The sequence below is a fragment of the Staurois parvus genome, unplaced genomic scaffold (assembly GCF_062004578.1).
Source record: "Staurois parvus isolate SC_StPar_1 unplaced genomic scaffold, SC_StPar_1.0 ptg000136l, whole genome shotgun sequence".
In the NCBI taxonomy this organism is placed as follows: domain Eukaryota; kingdom Metazoa; phylum Chordata; class Amphibia; order Anura; family Ranidae; genus Staurois; species Staurois parvus.
The window spans coordinates 3,744,697-3,759,238 of NW_028317932.1; the positions used below are offsets into that span (position 1 = coordinate 3,744,697).

A 14,542-nucleotide genomic window follows, 5' to 3' on the forward strand; every position below is an offset into this window, starting at 1 on the left:
CAATTTTTGTTTCATCTGACCACAGCACTTTCTCCCAATCCTTCCTTGAATCATTTAGAAGCTCATTGGCAAACTTCAGATGGGCCTGTACATGTGCCTTCTTGAGGAAGGGGACCTTGCAGGCACTGCAGGCTTTCAATCCATGGCAGCATCTTGTGTTACCAATGGTTTGTTTGGTGCCTGTGGTCCCAACTGCCTTGAGATCATTCACAAGCTCCTCCCCTGTAGTTCTGGGCTGATCCCTCACTTTTCTCATGATCATGCTTACCCCATGAGGCGAAATGTTGCATGGAGCTCCAGACCAAGGGCGATTGATGGTTATTTTGAATTTCTTCCATTTGGGAATTATCACTCTAACAGTTGTCTCCTTTTTACCAAGCTTCTTGCTGATGGTCTTGTAGCCCATTCCATCCTTGTGCAGGTCTACAATCTTGTCCCTGATGTCCTTTGACAGCTCTTTGGTCTTGCCCATGGCAAGGTGAGGTTTGAATGGAAGGGTCCTTTCACATGGAGCGGACCTGTTTAGCGGATCCACTTGTTCAGCAGGGGATCTCTCCGCTGATCCCCACTGAGCAATCCGATGACAGCTCCGTGTCCGCTCTGCTTCCTGCAGAGCAGACACAGAGCTGCTTACTCTCCTCAATGGGCGGTCGGATGAAAACGGACCACCTGGCCATTTTCATCCAAACCGATCCGACAGAAGGAAGGGGAATTGGATCCCCATCTGTCCCTTTTTGGCAGATGGGATCAGATGTCAGTGGGTGTAAACAGACACATGTCAGGGCAGGCGGACCAGATTGGAATGTCTGTGTGAAACAGCCCAAATAGATTCTGTGGACAAGTGTATTTTATACACATAATGAGTTGTCGTTAGGAGCACCTTGTTAAATTGACAGGACTAATCTGTGTACCGCATGAGCACATTTTCAGTCTGTGAGAGCCAGAATTATTGTTGGTTGGTAGTCGATCAAATACTTATTTTACCTACTGAACTGCAGCTCAATTGATAACATTTGTATCGTGTTTTTTTTCTGAATTTTTGGTTGATAGTCTGTCTCTATCATTTAAAATACACCTATGATAAAAATGATAGACCCTTCCTTTCTTTGTAAGTGGGCAAACTTACAAAATCTGCAGGGAATCAAATAATAATTTTCCCTACTGTATATAGGCTTACTGCTAAGTACATCAACTGCCGCACAACATAAAGCCAGGAAGAATCATATTGTGATTTCTACAAGAATGCATATTTGAGATATTTTGCATAAAACAACAAGTCAGAAAAATGCTACAATGCAGTGTTTGATAGCCGGCAAGACAAAAATACACACAAAACGCACCACTGCCTTTGCTTCTATAAGAAGCGTCAGTAATAAGGGACCTGTTCGTCTAGACAACACTTTGAACTGCAGTACATAATAACTAAAACAAATAAAAATAAATGCTTGCTAAGTTTGTCTCCTAAGTTATGTATCTTCCATTTTCTGACAGCAATTATACTGTGACGTATATGTCTATAATATCTGGAAGAAAGGAATTTGGAAATGTTCTGCTTATAGACATATAAACATATACTCATCATCTTGACTAGTCTTCTCTATTGCAAAAATACTAAGGGTGTGTGTATGAAAAGTGTGATAGTAAGAAAAGTTGTTTTGGTCCATATCAACCAATCACCCTTCAAATGTCAATTCTGGAATACAGAAAATAAAAGAAGGTCTCAGAATCGTTGCTTCTGACCACAATACAGGCTAGGCTACACAGGTGGATTAATTACTGGATACTGAGACCTTTAAACTTTTCTGGAAGTTGTCTCATTAGATTAGAGCAACACAGGAGATTTATAGTAGTACAAACATACTACTAAAATGCTAGAGAAGAAAAATTGCTTGTTAGACATATGCAGAGCACAGATGCAGAGCTGAAACATCCACAAGGAACGTAGGCCCAAGTAGATGTCAAGAGTGTCCAGCTACAATGTTTACTGCCCCTGCGGGGGATTGTTCAATTTATCAAAAGGGAATGCACTTGTCAATTCACATGGGAGGATGCACTTGTTAGGTAGATGGTGCCTGATGGGGTGGGCCTGACTGTCACTTCACAAAGCAGGATGCATTTGTAGGCAAATGATGGGGCAGGTCATGCCAATACAAACAATGCGAACTGAAGAGAAGCTAATCTGCTACCTTGCCTATGGACCCATTCCGCCTTAATTAGTATCTAGTCAGATGTTAAAAATGACTCCAATTGTGTTAAAGATATGTGCTAAAAATATTTCCCTGCAATCCTATCAAATTACTACCAATTCACTGTACTGTCTAAAGCTGCCCATTAATGTAACAATCTGATGGTACAATTTCTGTACATTCTCCATTAAATTTGTCAAAACTACATAACCTGAGGGACTTCCTAAACAATATGCACAGTTTGTATCCAATTAGGCAGGTACTTGGACCATATTTTCATCATTGGAGCCTGTAGGTTCTCATGCTTTGATATTTAAAGACTTTGGGCAGCACAGAGGCTAAATGGTTAGCAGTTCCGCCTGGCAGTACTAGGGTCGTTGGTTCGAATCCCAGCCACGGCACCACCTGCCTGGAGTTTGCATGTTCTCCCTGTGCCTGCGTGGGTTTCCTCCGGTTTCCTCCCACACTCCAAAGACATGCTGGTAAGTTAATTGGCTCCTGTCTAATTTGGCCTTTGTATATGAATGTGAGTTAGGGACCTTAGATTGTATGCCCCTTGAGGGTTAGGGACTGATGTGAATGTACAATATATATGTAAAGCGCTGCATAAATTGACGGCGCTATACAAGTACCTGAAATAAATAAATAATAAATAAACTCCAGAAATTAAACAAAATCTAGCCTTGCAGTGCCCCCCCTACCCCTACACTACAAGGATCAAATGTTTACCCTAGGGGTGTAGGGATAAGGTATAATAATTACCTGAATCCTGGCTCCAGCAAGCTATAATGAAGGTGCTTTGGGCCCTGGCTGCAAGCACGCCTCCACATGTACTGTGTAAGGTTACTAGCACTGTAATGTACATGATGATGGCGAACAAGTACCCACAGCCCATCTATGGGCAGAAGAGAACAGTACTGGAGTGAGATATAGGGTAAGTAATATACCTGCACCCCTAGACTAAACAAGCATTTAACTCTTGCAGTGTGGGGAAAGTGGGGGGGGGCTCTGCAAAGAGTTTGTTGAATTCACAAAGATCAGCTATAGCATCCCTTGTCCAGGATTATATCTTCTACTACAAACATTATCCTATTTTCCTGGCCCTAACTTACTGTTTGATAAAACAATCACCAATTCTAAATTTGCTGTGAAAAACCTTTGAGAAAACTACTTTTGCATTGGGTGTACACTACCATAACTAAGGACCTTCAAAACTTTCCAAAACATCATTGTCAGTTATCGACATTACAACTTTAACCAAGAAACTCAAAAAACCAACACTGTGTAAAATATCTGGATACAAAAACAAGAACTTACCTTCATCATTAATGAAGGCCTCATAAGATTCCCATGTCAAGTTACTCCAGTACAGGCTGTCACCCATGCTTTGGTTGTAAGATGTGTAATTTCGAACACATTTTTGTTTCAAATGGCCCATAAAGAGTTGTAGCCCTATCAGGGCGAAAACGCTCAAACAGAAAACTGTTAAGATCATAACATCTGCCAGCTTCCTAACTGACTGGATAAGGGCTCCGACAATGGTTTTCAGTCCTAACGAAAATAAGATGAACAGTTAAAACCATAGTACATAAATAGTAAGTCCAGTAAAGTTTAGTACATGGTAGCTTCTGATGCCACAGCTATGAAAGAATACCTACTGGTACTATGAAAGGTAAAAAGCTACAAGACCATTATGTGTATGTTATGCAAACTTATGTTTCTGCATAAGGCTTCACTATTCCTTTTTTCTCCTCATTAAACAATGAAGGAATTATTCATTTTATGATTTACTATATTTTAAATAATCGCTGATAATGATTGTAGACCATGCTAATTAAGCAAAAAGTAAAACATTTTATAACTGCAAAAAACAGAAAAAAATTTTTTTATTGTATTTATAAAAAGCTACATTTTTAAAAAAATATATTTTATATAGTTTACAGTGGCATAGCTCTTGTTTGTCTCAACTTTTAAAGCTGGTAATTAACTTCTATACTACAAACGAGACACTGGAAAACATTTTTTCAGTCCTGCTCTAAAAAGCAGCTCCATTAAATTGTTCTGTTAGTTTTGGATGGCGTTAAGCAAGATCCCTTAACATGTATTTTTTGTTATCTGTCCCGCAGTCTCCAGTACTGGGGCTCTAGCTGCAGGTGAACTCTTTGGTTTCCCCTTCTGGAAAGCATTCTCTATATAGCCTTAAAGCAAAGGGCCTAGCAACAGCATAATGCCACCACTCTTTAAATTCTTCCTCTGTGTATAACTGTTGGACATATGGGTACCTCAGAAAGGGTTATATTTTAATATCACATTGATGTTATAGTACGTTGTATGCTAAGAATGTAGCCAAATTCTTTAATTTCCCATTTCTGTGATTTTTGAATTACTATTACACAGGGGCAGACTGACCATTTGGGCATTGCCAGAGGGCCCAGGGTCAGTGGGGGGGCCCGGTGAGAGGCTCACTGGGCACAATTTACTAAGCAGTATCTTACCGCATCCGAGTATGTGGTAGGATACCGCATAGCATTTTTAAAAAAAGTTTGAATTCACCAAAAAACGCTACTAAAATACTGCATGAGTTATTTTATCAAGTCATGCGATATTTTAGTAGTGAAAACCATGCGTTAATGTTTCAGCTGTCAGCGGGGTTCCCCCTGACAGCTGAATGTAAAAGAAAGAATTGCCAGCAATTAAAAAAATCATTTAAAAAAAAGGCGTGGGGTCCTCCCTTTATCCATACCAAGCCCTTCGGGTCTGGTATGGATTTTGAGGGGAATCCCCACGCCAAAATGTAAACAAATTGGTGTGGGGGTCCCCCGCAAAATCCATACCAGACCCTTATCTGATTATGCAGCCCGGCAGGTCAGGAAAGGAGGGGAGACGAGCGAGCGCCCCCCCCCCCCAAACCATACCAGGCCACATGCATGGGCAGGGGAGCTCCCACCCCAAAGCACCTTGTTCCCTTTTTGATGAGGACAAAGGCCTCTTCCCCGCAATCCTGGCCAGTGGTTGTGGGGGTCTGCGGTTGGGGGGCTTATTGGAATATGGAACCCCCAGATCCCAGCCACCCCCTATGTGAATGAGTATGGGGTACATGAGACAGTCTTTGACAAGTCCTTTATTAAAAGAAGAAAAATAAAAGAATGTCCTCCGAAGTAGATCCAACATCAATCGATGCCCCCCGCCGCCGCCACTACCCGAAAGAAGAAAAAAAAGGCTCCATTCCCGACACTGGCTCCCAGCTATACACCTGCTCCGCTGGTTTGACAGTCCTTAAATATGAAAGGGGAGGGGCCACCCAGGGACATCACATGTGTGACTCTGCCCCTTGTGGCGTCATCAACTGGGGCATGCTAGATCAACAATGTCACAAGGAGGTGAGGCCACACGCATGATGGCACTGGGTGGCCCCGCCCCTTATATATTTAAGAACTGTCAAGCCAGTGGAGCAGTCAGGCGGCCGGGAGCCATCGGGAGCAAAGCCTTTTTTTTTCTTTCTTTTTTCGGGTAGCGGAGGTGGCAGGCATCGTGATTGACGTTGGATCTATTTCGAGGGACATTCTTTTATTTTTCTTCTTTTAATAAAGGACTTGTCAAGGACTGTCTCCTGTCTTTTTTCACACTACACTTTTTTTTTTGTGAATGAGTAGCGGTACCATGTACCCCATACTCATTCAACATTTATTGGTGATTTGTGCTAAAGGGGGCCTCCAGATTTCGATAATTTCCTTGTACACAGACCCCCAAAACCACAGGCCAGGGTTGCAGGGAAGAGACCCGCATGGGGACAAGGTGCTTTTGGGGGGGAACCTCCGCAAAGCATCCCCCCATGTTGAGGGCATGTGGCCTGGTATGATTAAGGAGGAAGGGGCACTCACTCGTCCCCCCCCCTTTCCTGACTTGCCGGTCTGCATGCTAGGATAAGGGTCTGGTACGAATCTTGAGGGGGACCCATGCCATTTTATGTTAATTGTGGCGTGGGGGGTTTCCCTCAAAATCCATACCAGACCCAAAGGGCTTGATATGAGGGGGCCCCTCGGGACCCCACGACATTGTTTTATTATTTTTTCAATTATTTTTAATGCCCTTTATATGCAGCTGAGCAGCAATATGTAGGTGAGGTGTTGTGTGGGTGTGGCTTTGGCTTTAGTGTAGGCGGAGACACAGGGGGCCCCATTATCTCTTATTGCCTGGGGGCCCCAGGAGCTGTCAGTCTGCCCCTGCTACTACAATATTTATCTAGTTACATCTAGTACTATTTCTTCTGCTCTATGTTCTAAATTTATTTTTTAAGTATTTAAGCTTCTTTTTGGTAAATACTACACTTTTTTTGTAGAATCTAGAACAGTTCAGACAACCCTTATTAAGTGTGTTTGAAATAAGACAGATCTATATTTTATATTTTTAAGTTATCCAGCTAAAATTACCTATATTTATTTCATTTAGCTTTACATAGGTAGAAAAATAGTACCTTGTAGCTAAGATTAGGATATGATTATGAAAGATAATAGGCACGAGAATATTCACGTTAATAGAAATGATACAATCAATAGGAATGAATTAATCAAAACTGAATGTTTTGTTTTTTAATGGCCATTTAAGGGGTATTTCCCCTTTTAATACTTGTAAAGACAGTTTTGTTAGCTGCTGTTAAATTTACACTAAGTAGTAAATCAGCGTTTAGACTTTAACTATGGAGGAGACTTATTATCTCCAAGTAGCTGAAGAATAATCTCTTGTCGATCATCTCGTTTTCCATGCACTGACAACAAGGTGTTAATTTCAAGCTAATAAGTAATTGTGTAGTTTAGGTTTTTCTAATCCATGTTGTGAATACTGAGCAATGCACTATTCAGTACCATTTTTTCTTCGGCGTATAACCAAGACCCCATGCAAAACATTCCTGATATTATTACAAATATCATTGTAGGTATTGACAGAATAAATAGACCGACTTACACAGGTCACTGCGGTGGCAAATACTCAATTAAGGCCGAGGCCCTTCTCTATTGACAGCTTATTTGCTCTGTATATTACCGTGTAGGTGGGACTATTTGTTTCTGTCAAATTCAGGGGAATATTTAAGGCTCAAAGAAAAATGATCAGAAAAAAATGAAAACATAGTCTGCTGAAATCCATTCATACAAACACACATGGGCAGTCTGTTGCTTTTGGTTAAGGTAACATTGGAACATTGTCCAGGGGTAAATATCATACTATGCTGAGTAGTGGGTAATATTCTAAATTTGGAGGTTTATTTTTATTAAAAAACTAAAGTTGAAGGCAGTGTTGGATTTATTTTGTAGCTGCCTAGTGGTTACAAAAATTCAGCTGCCTTGCCCTAGAAACATGAAAAGTGTTCTCATTTTCCAGCTCCTGACTCCTGTACATAGGTGGCAGGATCCCTCTGCCTCATCTGTACCTAAAACTGAATCCCTGCTAAAACAATTTTAAGCATAGAACAAAGTGCTAAAGCTCTGTAAAATTTTCATTGCTGTATGTGACCCTCCTGGAACACTTCCCCCTCACCTCCTGTTTTCCGGAAAGAGGAAATAGTTCCTTAGGTTGCAGTGGAGCAGGTGTTTAACAAGGACAGAGACAGCATTAACCACTTGCCCTCCAGAGGATTTACCTCACTTCCTGACCAAGCCATTTAAAGTAATGCATGCGTTACGGTGCTGCATTACTTTAACTGACAATTGCGCGGTCATGCAACACCGCACCCAAATTAAACTTACATCTTTTTTTCCCATGAATTGAGCTTTCTTTTGGTGGTATTTGATCGCCTCTGCGGTTTTTATTTTTTGCGCTATAAGCAAAAAAAGACCGACAATTTTGAGAGAAAAACAATATTGTTGACTTTTTGATATTAAACATGTCCAGTAAAAAAAATTTAAAAATCAAATTTTGTCATAAATTTAGGCCAAAATGTATTCTGCTACATGTCTTTGCTAAAACAAATCCCAATACGTGTAAATTAATTGGTTTATGTGAAAGTTATGGGCAGCACAGTGGCTAAATGGTTAGCACTTCCGCCTGGCAGTACTAGGGTCATTGATTTGAATCCCAACCACGGCACCACCTGCCTGGAGTTTGCATGTTCTCCCTCTGCCTGCGTGGGTTTCCTCTGGGTACTCTGGTTTCCTCCAACACTCCAAAGACATGCGGGTAGGTTAATTGGAATCTCTCTAAATTGGTCCTAGTATGAATGTGAGTTAGGGAGCTTAGATTGCACGCCCCTTGAGGGTTAGGGACCGATGTAAATGTACAATATATATGTAAAGCGCTGCGTAAATTGACGGCGCTATATAAGTACCTGAAATAATAAAAGTTATAGCATTTACAAATGACAGTATAGATACTGGGATTTTTTTTTCCCTACTAGTAATGGTGGCGATCTGCGACTTTTAGCAGGACTGCAGGACTGCAGCGGGCTTTCTGATACTGGGGGGAACTAACTTGGTGTCACTGACATCCCCAGTGACACCAATACAGTGATCAGTGCTAAAAAAAAAGCACTGACTCTGTACTAATGGAACTGGTTAGGAAGGGGTTAATGTGAGGGGCGATCAAAGGGTTAACTGTGTGATGGGAGTGTTTTACTAGGGGGCGGGGGGTGTGCTTCACTGTAAGCACACTGATCGGGATCGCTGTGCTGTGCACAGCCATTCTGAGCAGTGTGCCCGAGCTGACAGGGAGGAAGTCTGTTTGTAAACAAAACAATCTTCCTCTCAGTCGGTGATTGTCGATAATTACCGGGCGCCGGTGGGACCCAGTGATTGACATCCATGGCCACGAATGGCAGCACAGGTAGGGCGCGCCCCCCCTACCCAGAAATTAAAATCACACATATACATGATTTTGCGCACCCGTGCCACCGTGTAGCAATATATCTGCTATACTGCGGCGGAGAAGCAGTTAACATAACTAAAGGTATTTTTTTTGTTTTGGATAGCATGTACAGAGATTAGGACACCTGTCAGGTTTTTATTGCTGTCTGTGTCCCTGTTAGAGGGGTTCACCCTCTCTATGTGTCCTGTTTACCATTATCATGGACAGTGAAAGTAAAAGAAAATCCCAAATTTTGGGTTGTCACCAGAACATTAATAGAGTGGAAATCTTTCAATGGTGACACTAGTTTTGGTGACTCTAGTGGTAAACCAGGGATTACCCACACTTTGGAGAGATTTCCTCTCACTTCCTGTTTTGGGTAAGGGACAGGAAGTGAAGGCAAAACTCCGCAAAGAGACACAGATAGCAGAAAAAAAAAACTGACAGGGGCTATATCATTGCTTACTCTATTAAAAATGAAAAAAATCAGCTTCTAACTTTAGTTTGTGCAATTAAGCTTTTAGCTGATTGGTTTCTACACACTCTCCAGTTTTAGTAAATCAACCCCTTTGTATTCATTAATTGAATACAAAGCTCCCTGTGAATGGTTATGCAATAATTAACCTAACTCAAATTAACTTTTTTTTTTTTCCCGCGATTGGGACAGAAAGTTCCTGTCCTGCTGCCGGACCACAGCCCTTGTATACTATATGTAGCTGAAGGTCACTGCAGACATCTGCTAGTTAAGGGCCAACTTGGTCCAAACTAACTATATAAACTTCACTAAAACATAGAGATTAGCTTTAAATATATGACAGCAATTCTAACATTTTGGTTTGAGATGCACAATAAAATAAATTGCAAATTGTTAAGTCAAAGCAAATAAGTCAGTTCCTCTGATCTCATCCTAATGCAGGCCATAGACGGTTCGTTTATCAGCTGATTCTTCGTCCGAAAGAATAGTCGGGCCAATTTTCGCACTGTTAGTGGGGCAATGGCATCGGCCTATTTTCGCAGTCCCTCCTCATTTCTTTTATCTGTCATGCTGGAAAGTTTGTGAAAAATGGCTGATTTTCGCAATCATTGGTGGCAACAGAACGACTGATGTTTCGTTTTTCGGATGAAAAATCAGCCGATAAACGAAACCATCTGTGGCTTGCATAAAGCTGGCCATAGACGGATCAAAATTAGACCAGTTTAGCAAGGACTGGCCAAATTTTCAATCAATGTGTGACTGTCTCTGTTGGACAGAAGTTGATCCTCAAACGGACAAGTAGGAAAACGTTTGTTAATCAGAGTCTGTAGCCAACTGTATTCTGACAGCTCTGGGTTCCGCTGTCAGAATACAATGTCCCGGCAGTGGGGATTCCTCTATCCTGCTCCCTTGTGTGGATGGAGGAATCTCTGGCCAGCTTTAGTTTAGGGGTGTTTTGGGGGAGGGCGGTTAGGTACTCTTTAAGCCAATTTGGAATTATGTTTCATTCATATGTGTACATGTGTATGCGTACATGCTTAACTAGAGTGTGATGTATTTACTGAGCTTTACCTTTTCTCTAGTTTTATGCTTACTCCATGGGGAATATTAGAGTAGAAGTATAACGTGCCAATAAATTGTTAATGTATGTAGAGAAAACAAGCAATGACTATAAACTGCTGTACTTAGAGGAGGGAGGAGGGCTGCAGACACACAGGGGGTGTGAAGTGTTAAATGCTGATGTATCTGATAGAGATGAGCACTGTGGGGCCAACATTTATCTCCCTTCAGCACAATGGTCATTCAAACCTAATAATTACTGCCTTAGATAAGTTGTCAAATTAGAACATGATATATAGAGTAAACAAGATTTATTGCATAGCTTATTTCTTTACATGAGCTATAACATAATCTCCATGTAGGGGTTTTTTTTATATATAAAAAAGTGAAAGCCTAATTGTTGCCTTTTTTTTTTCATTTCATTCCTCTTTAATGTGTTTCAACTACTTAAGAAACATCTTAATAAATATACATTTGATATTAAACTATATATGTCAAGTCAATATAAAAATACTTATGCAGTATTTCTCTACAATACATGCACATTCCTACATGTTTTATCAGTTCAAAGGCCCTGCAAGCACAGGCAACTACCTGTTGATCTGCCAAAAAAGCACCAAGCTCTTAAAGTGTATTTTCACTTTTGCAGCCAAATTGGGATGACACCTACATTTTATCTGTGATATGTTCCCATTCACATAGCATAATTTAAAAAAAATGTTGGTTACCATTTTATGTGGTTTTTACTTAGAAAACATCACATGCTCTTCCTGCTTTGTAATGTTTATTAGGAGGGCTGTGGAGTAATGTTCACAGTGGGTCTATGCATTCAATGCATGAAGGTAAAAAAAACCTTCTGTGTGCAGCAGCAGCCCCCCTCCCCCCCACTGACCCAACCCCAACAATATTTACCTGAGCCCCATTATGATCCAGCAATGTGCACGAGAGCCTCGGCTCTCAGGGGCTTCCCCTCCTCATTGGCTGAGACAGCAGTGGGAGCCATTTGCTGCTGTCAATCACAGCCAGGGAGCCAATGAGGAGAGAGGGGGGGCTGGGCCGAGCCACAGCTCTGTGTGTAAATGGACACGTAAAGCAGTGGCTCCGGAGCTGTGTAGGGATAACTATGATCCTTACTGAGTCACATATATATATATATATATTATAAGATGACTATGTATACACCATTTTATGCTTCGATCCATAACTTCATATATTTCATATATAGTTGCTGCAAAACACGTATCTGGATTGTCATAGTACTATTAGGCGTGTGATATTCTAGGATGGGTATATGCCTTCCAATGTGGTCCTTTAATGCGATCTGCTGCTATTGATAGGAAGGGCTATTTACTGTAGGCAGAGAAGGACTCAGTGGAAAGTGGAATGCAGGGAGGGCAGATACTGTATTCCCCATATACGTATATGCAACAATAAATATAATTTGAAGCATCATCTTGTCTGAAGGTAATTATACAAGTTTCCTTTAAAGGAGAGGAACTTGAAAAGGAGGTACTATCCTCCCTACACATTATTTGGTGCCGTACACTCGGATTGCTGACGGCTAGCACCGCTGTAATCTTTTAACTCACAACAACAGGCAAAACTGTGACACTGTACTACTTGAGGGGGGTGATGAAGATTTTTTTTTTGTAACACTGATTGCTTTTACACCCATAAAGGCTGTAAAAGCAATCATTTCTCCTTCTTTCTGGCTGCATTACTGCAGCCATTGAGAAATACTGTGAGAGCTGTGATTGGTCACAGCTTGTCACATGGTGCAAGGCTGTTGTGAATATCATTGTATCATGTGACCTCTGTGATCATTCACAGATTTCACAAGTAGTAAACAATGATGTCAGGAAGTGACATCTTGTTTACTGCTGTTCATGTGATCGCTGATTGGCCAATCAATGATCACATGAATCGGGACCTCTCACTTTTTAATCAGGCCAATCTCTAATCACATGAATTGGGACCTCACACTTTTTAATCAGAGTACAGCATCAAGTCAATGAAACGCCAGGGATATTGATCTGGTCAGTTAAGTAGCAGAGGGGGTTGTTAATCAGTTTCAGCTGCTTTGGTGTTAATTAAATTAACAACAGATACACTAGATGGGCAACGAGACGACCCAAACCAGGAATGATTTTACAGGTGGAGGCCACTGATATTTTTTTCCCTACTCATCTTTTCTGACTGTTTTTCTCTAGTTTTGCATTTGGCTAGGGTCAGTGTCACTACTGGTAGCATGAGGCGATACTTGGATCCTACAGAGGTTGCACAGGCAGTCCAGCTCCTTCAGGATGGCACATCAATACGTGCCATTGCCAGAAGGTTTGCCGTGTCTCCTGTCGAGGTATTAACTTCTGTGGACAGCATGGACATCTCTGTGAGATGGTTGCAGTTCCATCTTTGTTAAATATTTGTATCACTTTTGCTACAGTATTCTGAATGATAAATTAAGCTTTGCTGATCTTCTTGTAGCCTTCAGTTTTCTTGTGTAATGAAATTATTTTCTTTCTCAGGCCTTGTGACATTTCTCTTCCAAGTGGTGCCATCGCTGACAGCATGAAATGAGAAGGAGTTTTCTTTGTTAAGTAACACCCTTTTATAATCAACTGTCTGCTGTACACCTGTTTAATGAATCTCTAGTTGAATTCTTGTTAATTAGGATTTTATTTCTAAAATTTAACTTTGCTCCTAAGACTTTCATTTCGGTGTATTCATTTTTGCAACATGGTCTTGAATGAATTTGTTAGGAAAAATACTTTTTTGTGTGTGCAAATTAACAAATCTTGTTTGCAATCAATGGTCCGCATTTGTGGGAGTATTTTGTAGTATAGTGTCCCATAGAAAATGTTGATTCTGAAAGGAAAGGTTTTCTGACAAATCTGTTGGGGTGTACTCAGTTATGCTGAGCACTTTACTGTATATCTATATGTACAATTATACATAGAATTGTTTTTTTATAATGTTAACTCAAAGCTGATCTTGCTTACATGAATTCCTAAAACAATTTAAAATGACTATATATTCCCTTTAATTATTCATAGTTATCAGTCACAGCTCAGAAATAGAGAAAATATATGTTTAAGGCCTAACTAGGGCTAGCTAGTGGAGAGCTCAGGGCATGATATGGATCAATTGACTGGTCTGTTATTGTTGGGGGAGATTTAGTGTTCTTTATTGTGCATACAACTGACACAACTGCACACATTTTGTTTTTGTTGAATCAAAAAAATAAACCTAAAGGAAAAACTGGGGCTGGTATTACTGTCCTCCTTCTGAAATTGGCAGTTGCCAGATCCGCTGGCTTTAGTACTTCCAAAAAAATGTCCATAAAGAAGTATGCAGATCAGGAGAAGTCAAAGTAAAGTCAGAAGTCCCTTTTTGCATATCTATTCTGGGTTAATGATTTAAAGCACTGAAGAAGAGGGTCAGCATAACAGCCAATTAACTAGTATTTGCATACTGACACAATGGCAGCAATGGTACCACCATTTTTTTTTTATCAGGAACGGTTCATTTTCAAAACCCTAGCTACATACTTTCATAGTTCATAAGGTTAAAAAATAAATATGTACGTCCAGTTTAACTATGTGTTTGCAATATTTATCCTCTCATATTTCCCATAGCTCTGTAAATTTTACTTCCAGAAGAGGACATCCAAATGTTTTTTGAAGTTTTCAACAGTCTCAGCTAGTTCCACATCCTGGGGGAGAGAATTCCACATTTTAACTGCCCTAACAGTAAAGGTGCATTCACACCTGTGAATGCCCCCTTCCTGTGATTACATGCGAGAACCTACACATGTGAGACTAGCTGCAAGGAGCCAGCCCCATTGAAAGCAATGGGAGGCTGCCAGCTCTCGAAGCTAACCGAGCACACTCTAATGCATCTAGGGCCAAACACTCGCATGTGACTACATGCAAGTGGGCATGATTAGCAGCCTACCATTTCTTTCAATATGGCTACCTGCTCACAACTA

The 14,542-nt window shown here is 40.8% G+C and overlaps 1 protein-coding gene across 8 annotated transcripts in view; it reads right to left on the reverse strand.

Moving 5' to 3' along the window:
* Positions 1–14,542, reverse strand: part of LOC149465907 (sodium channel protein type 5 subunit alpha-like) — a 518,022-nt gene that overhangs the window by 297,631 nt on the left and 205,849 nt on the right. For all 8 annotated transcript variants that reach the window (XM_089673130.1, XM_089673129.1, XM_089673128.1 and 5 more), the window contains one exon: positions 3,504–3,737. In XM_089673130.1, coding sequence (XP_089529256.1) covers positions 3,504–3,737 — 234 coding nt within the window. The remainder of the gene's footprint in view (positions 1–3,503; positions 3,738–14,542) is intronic.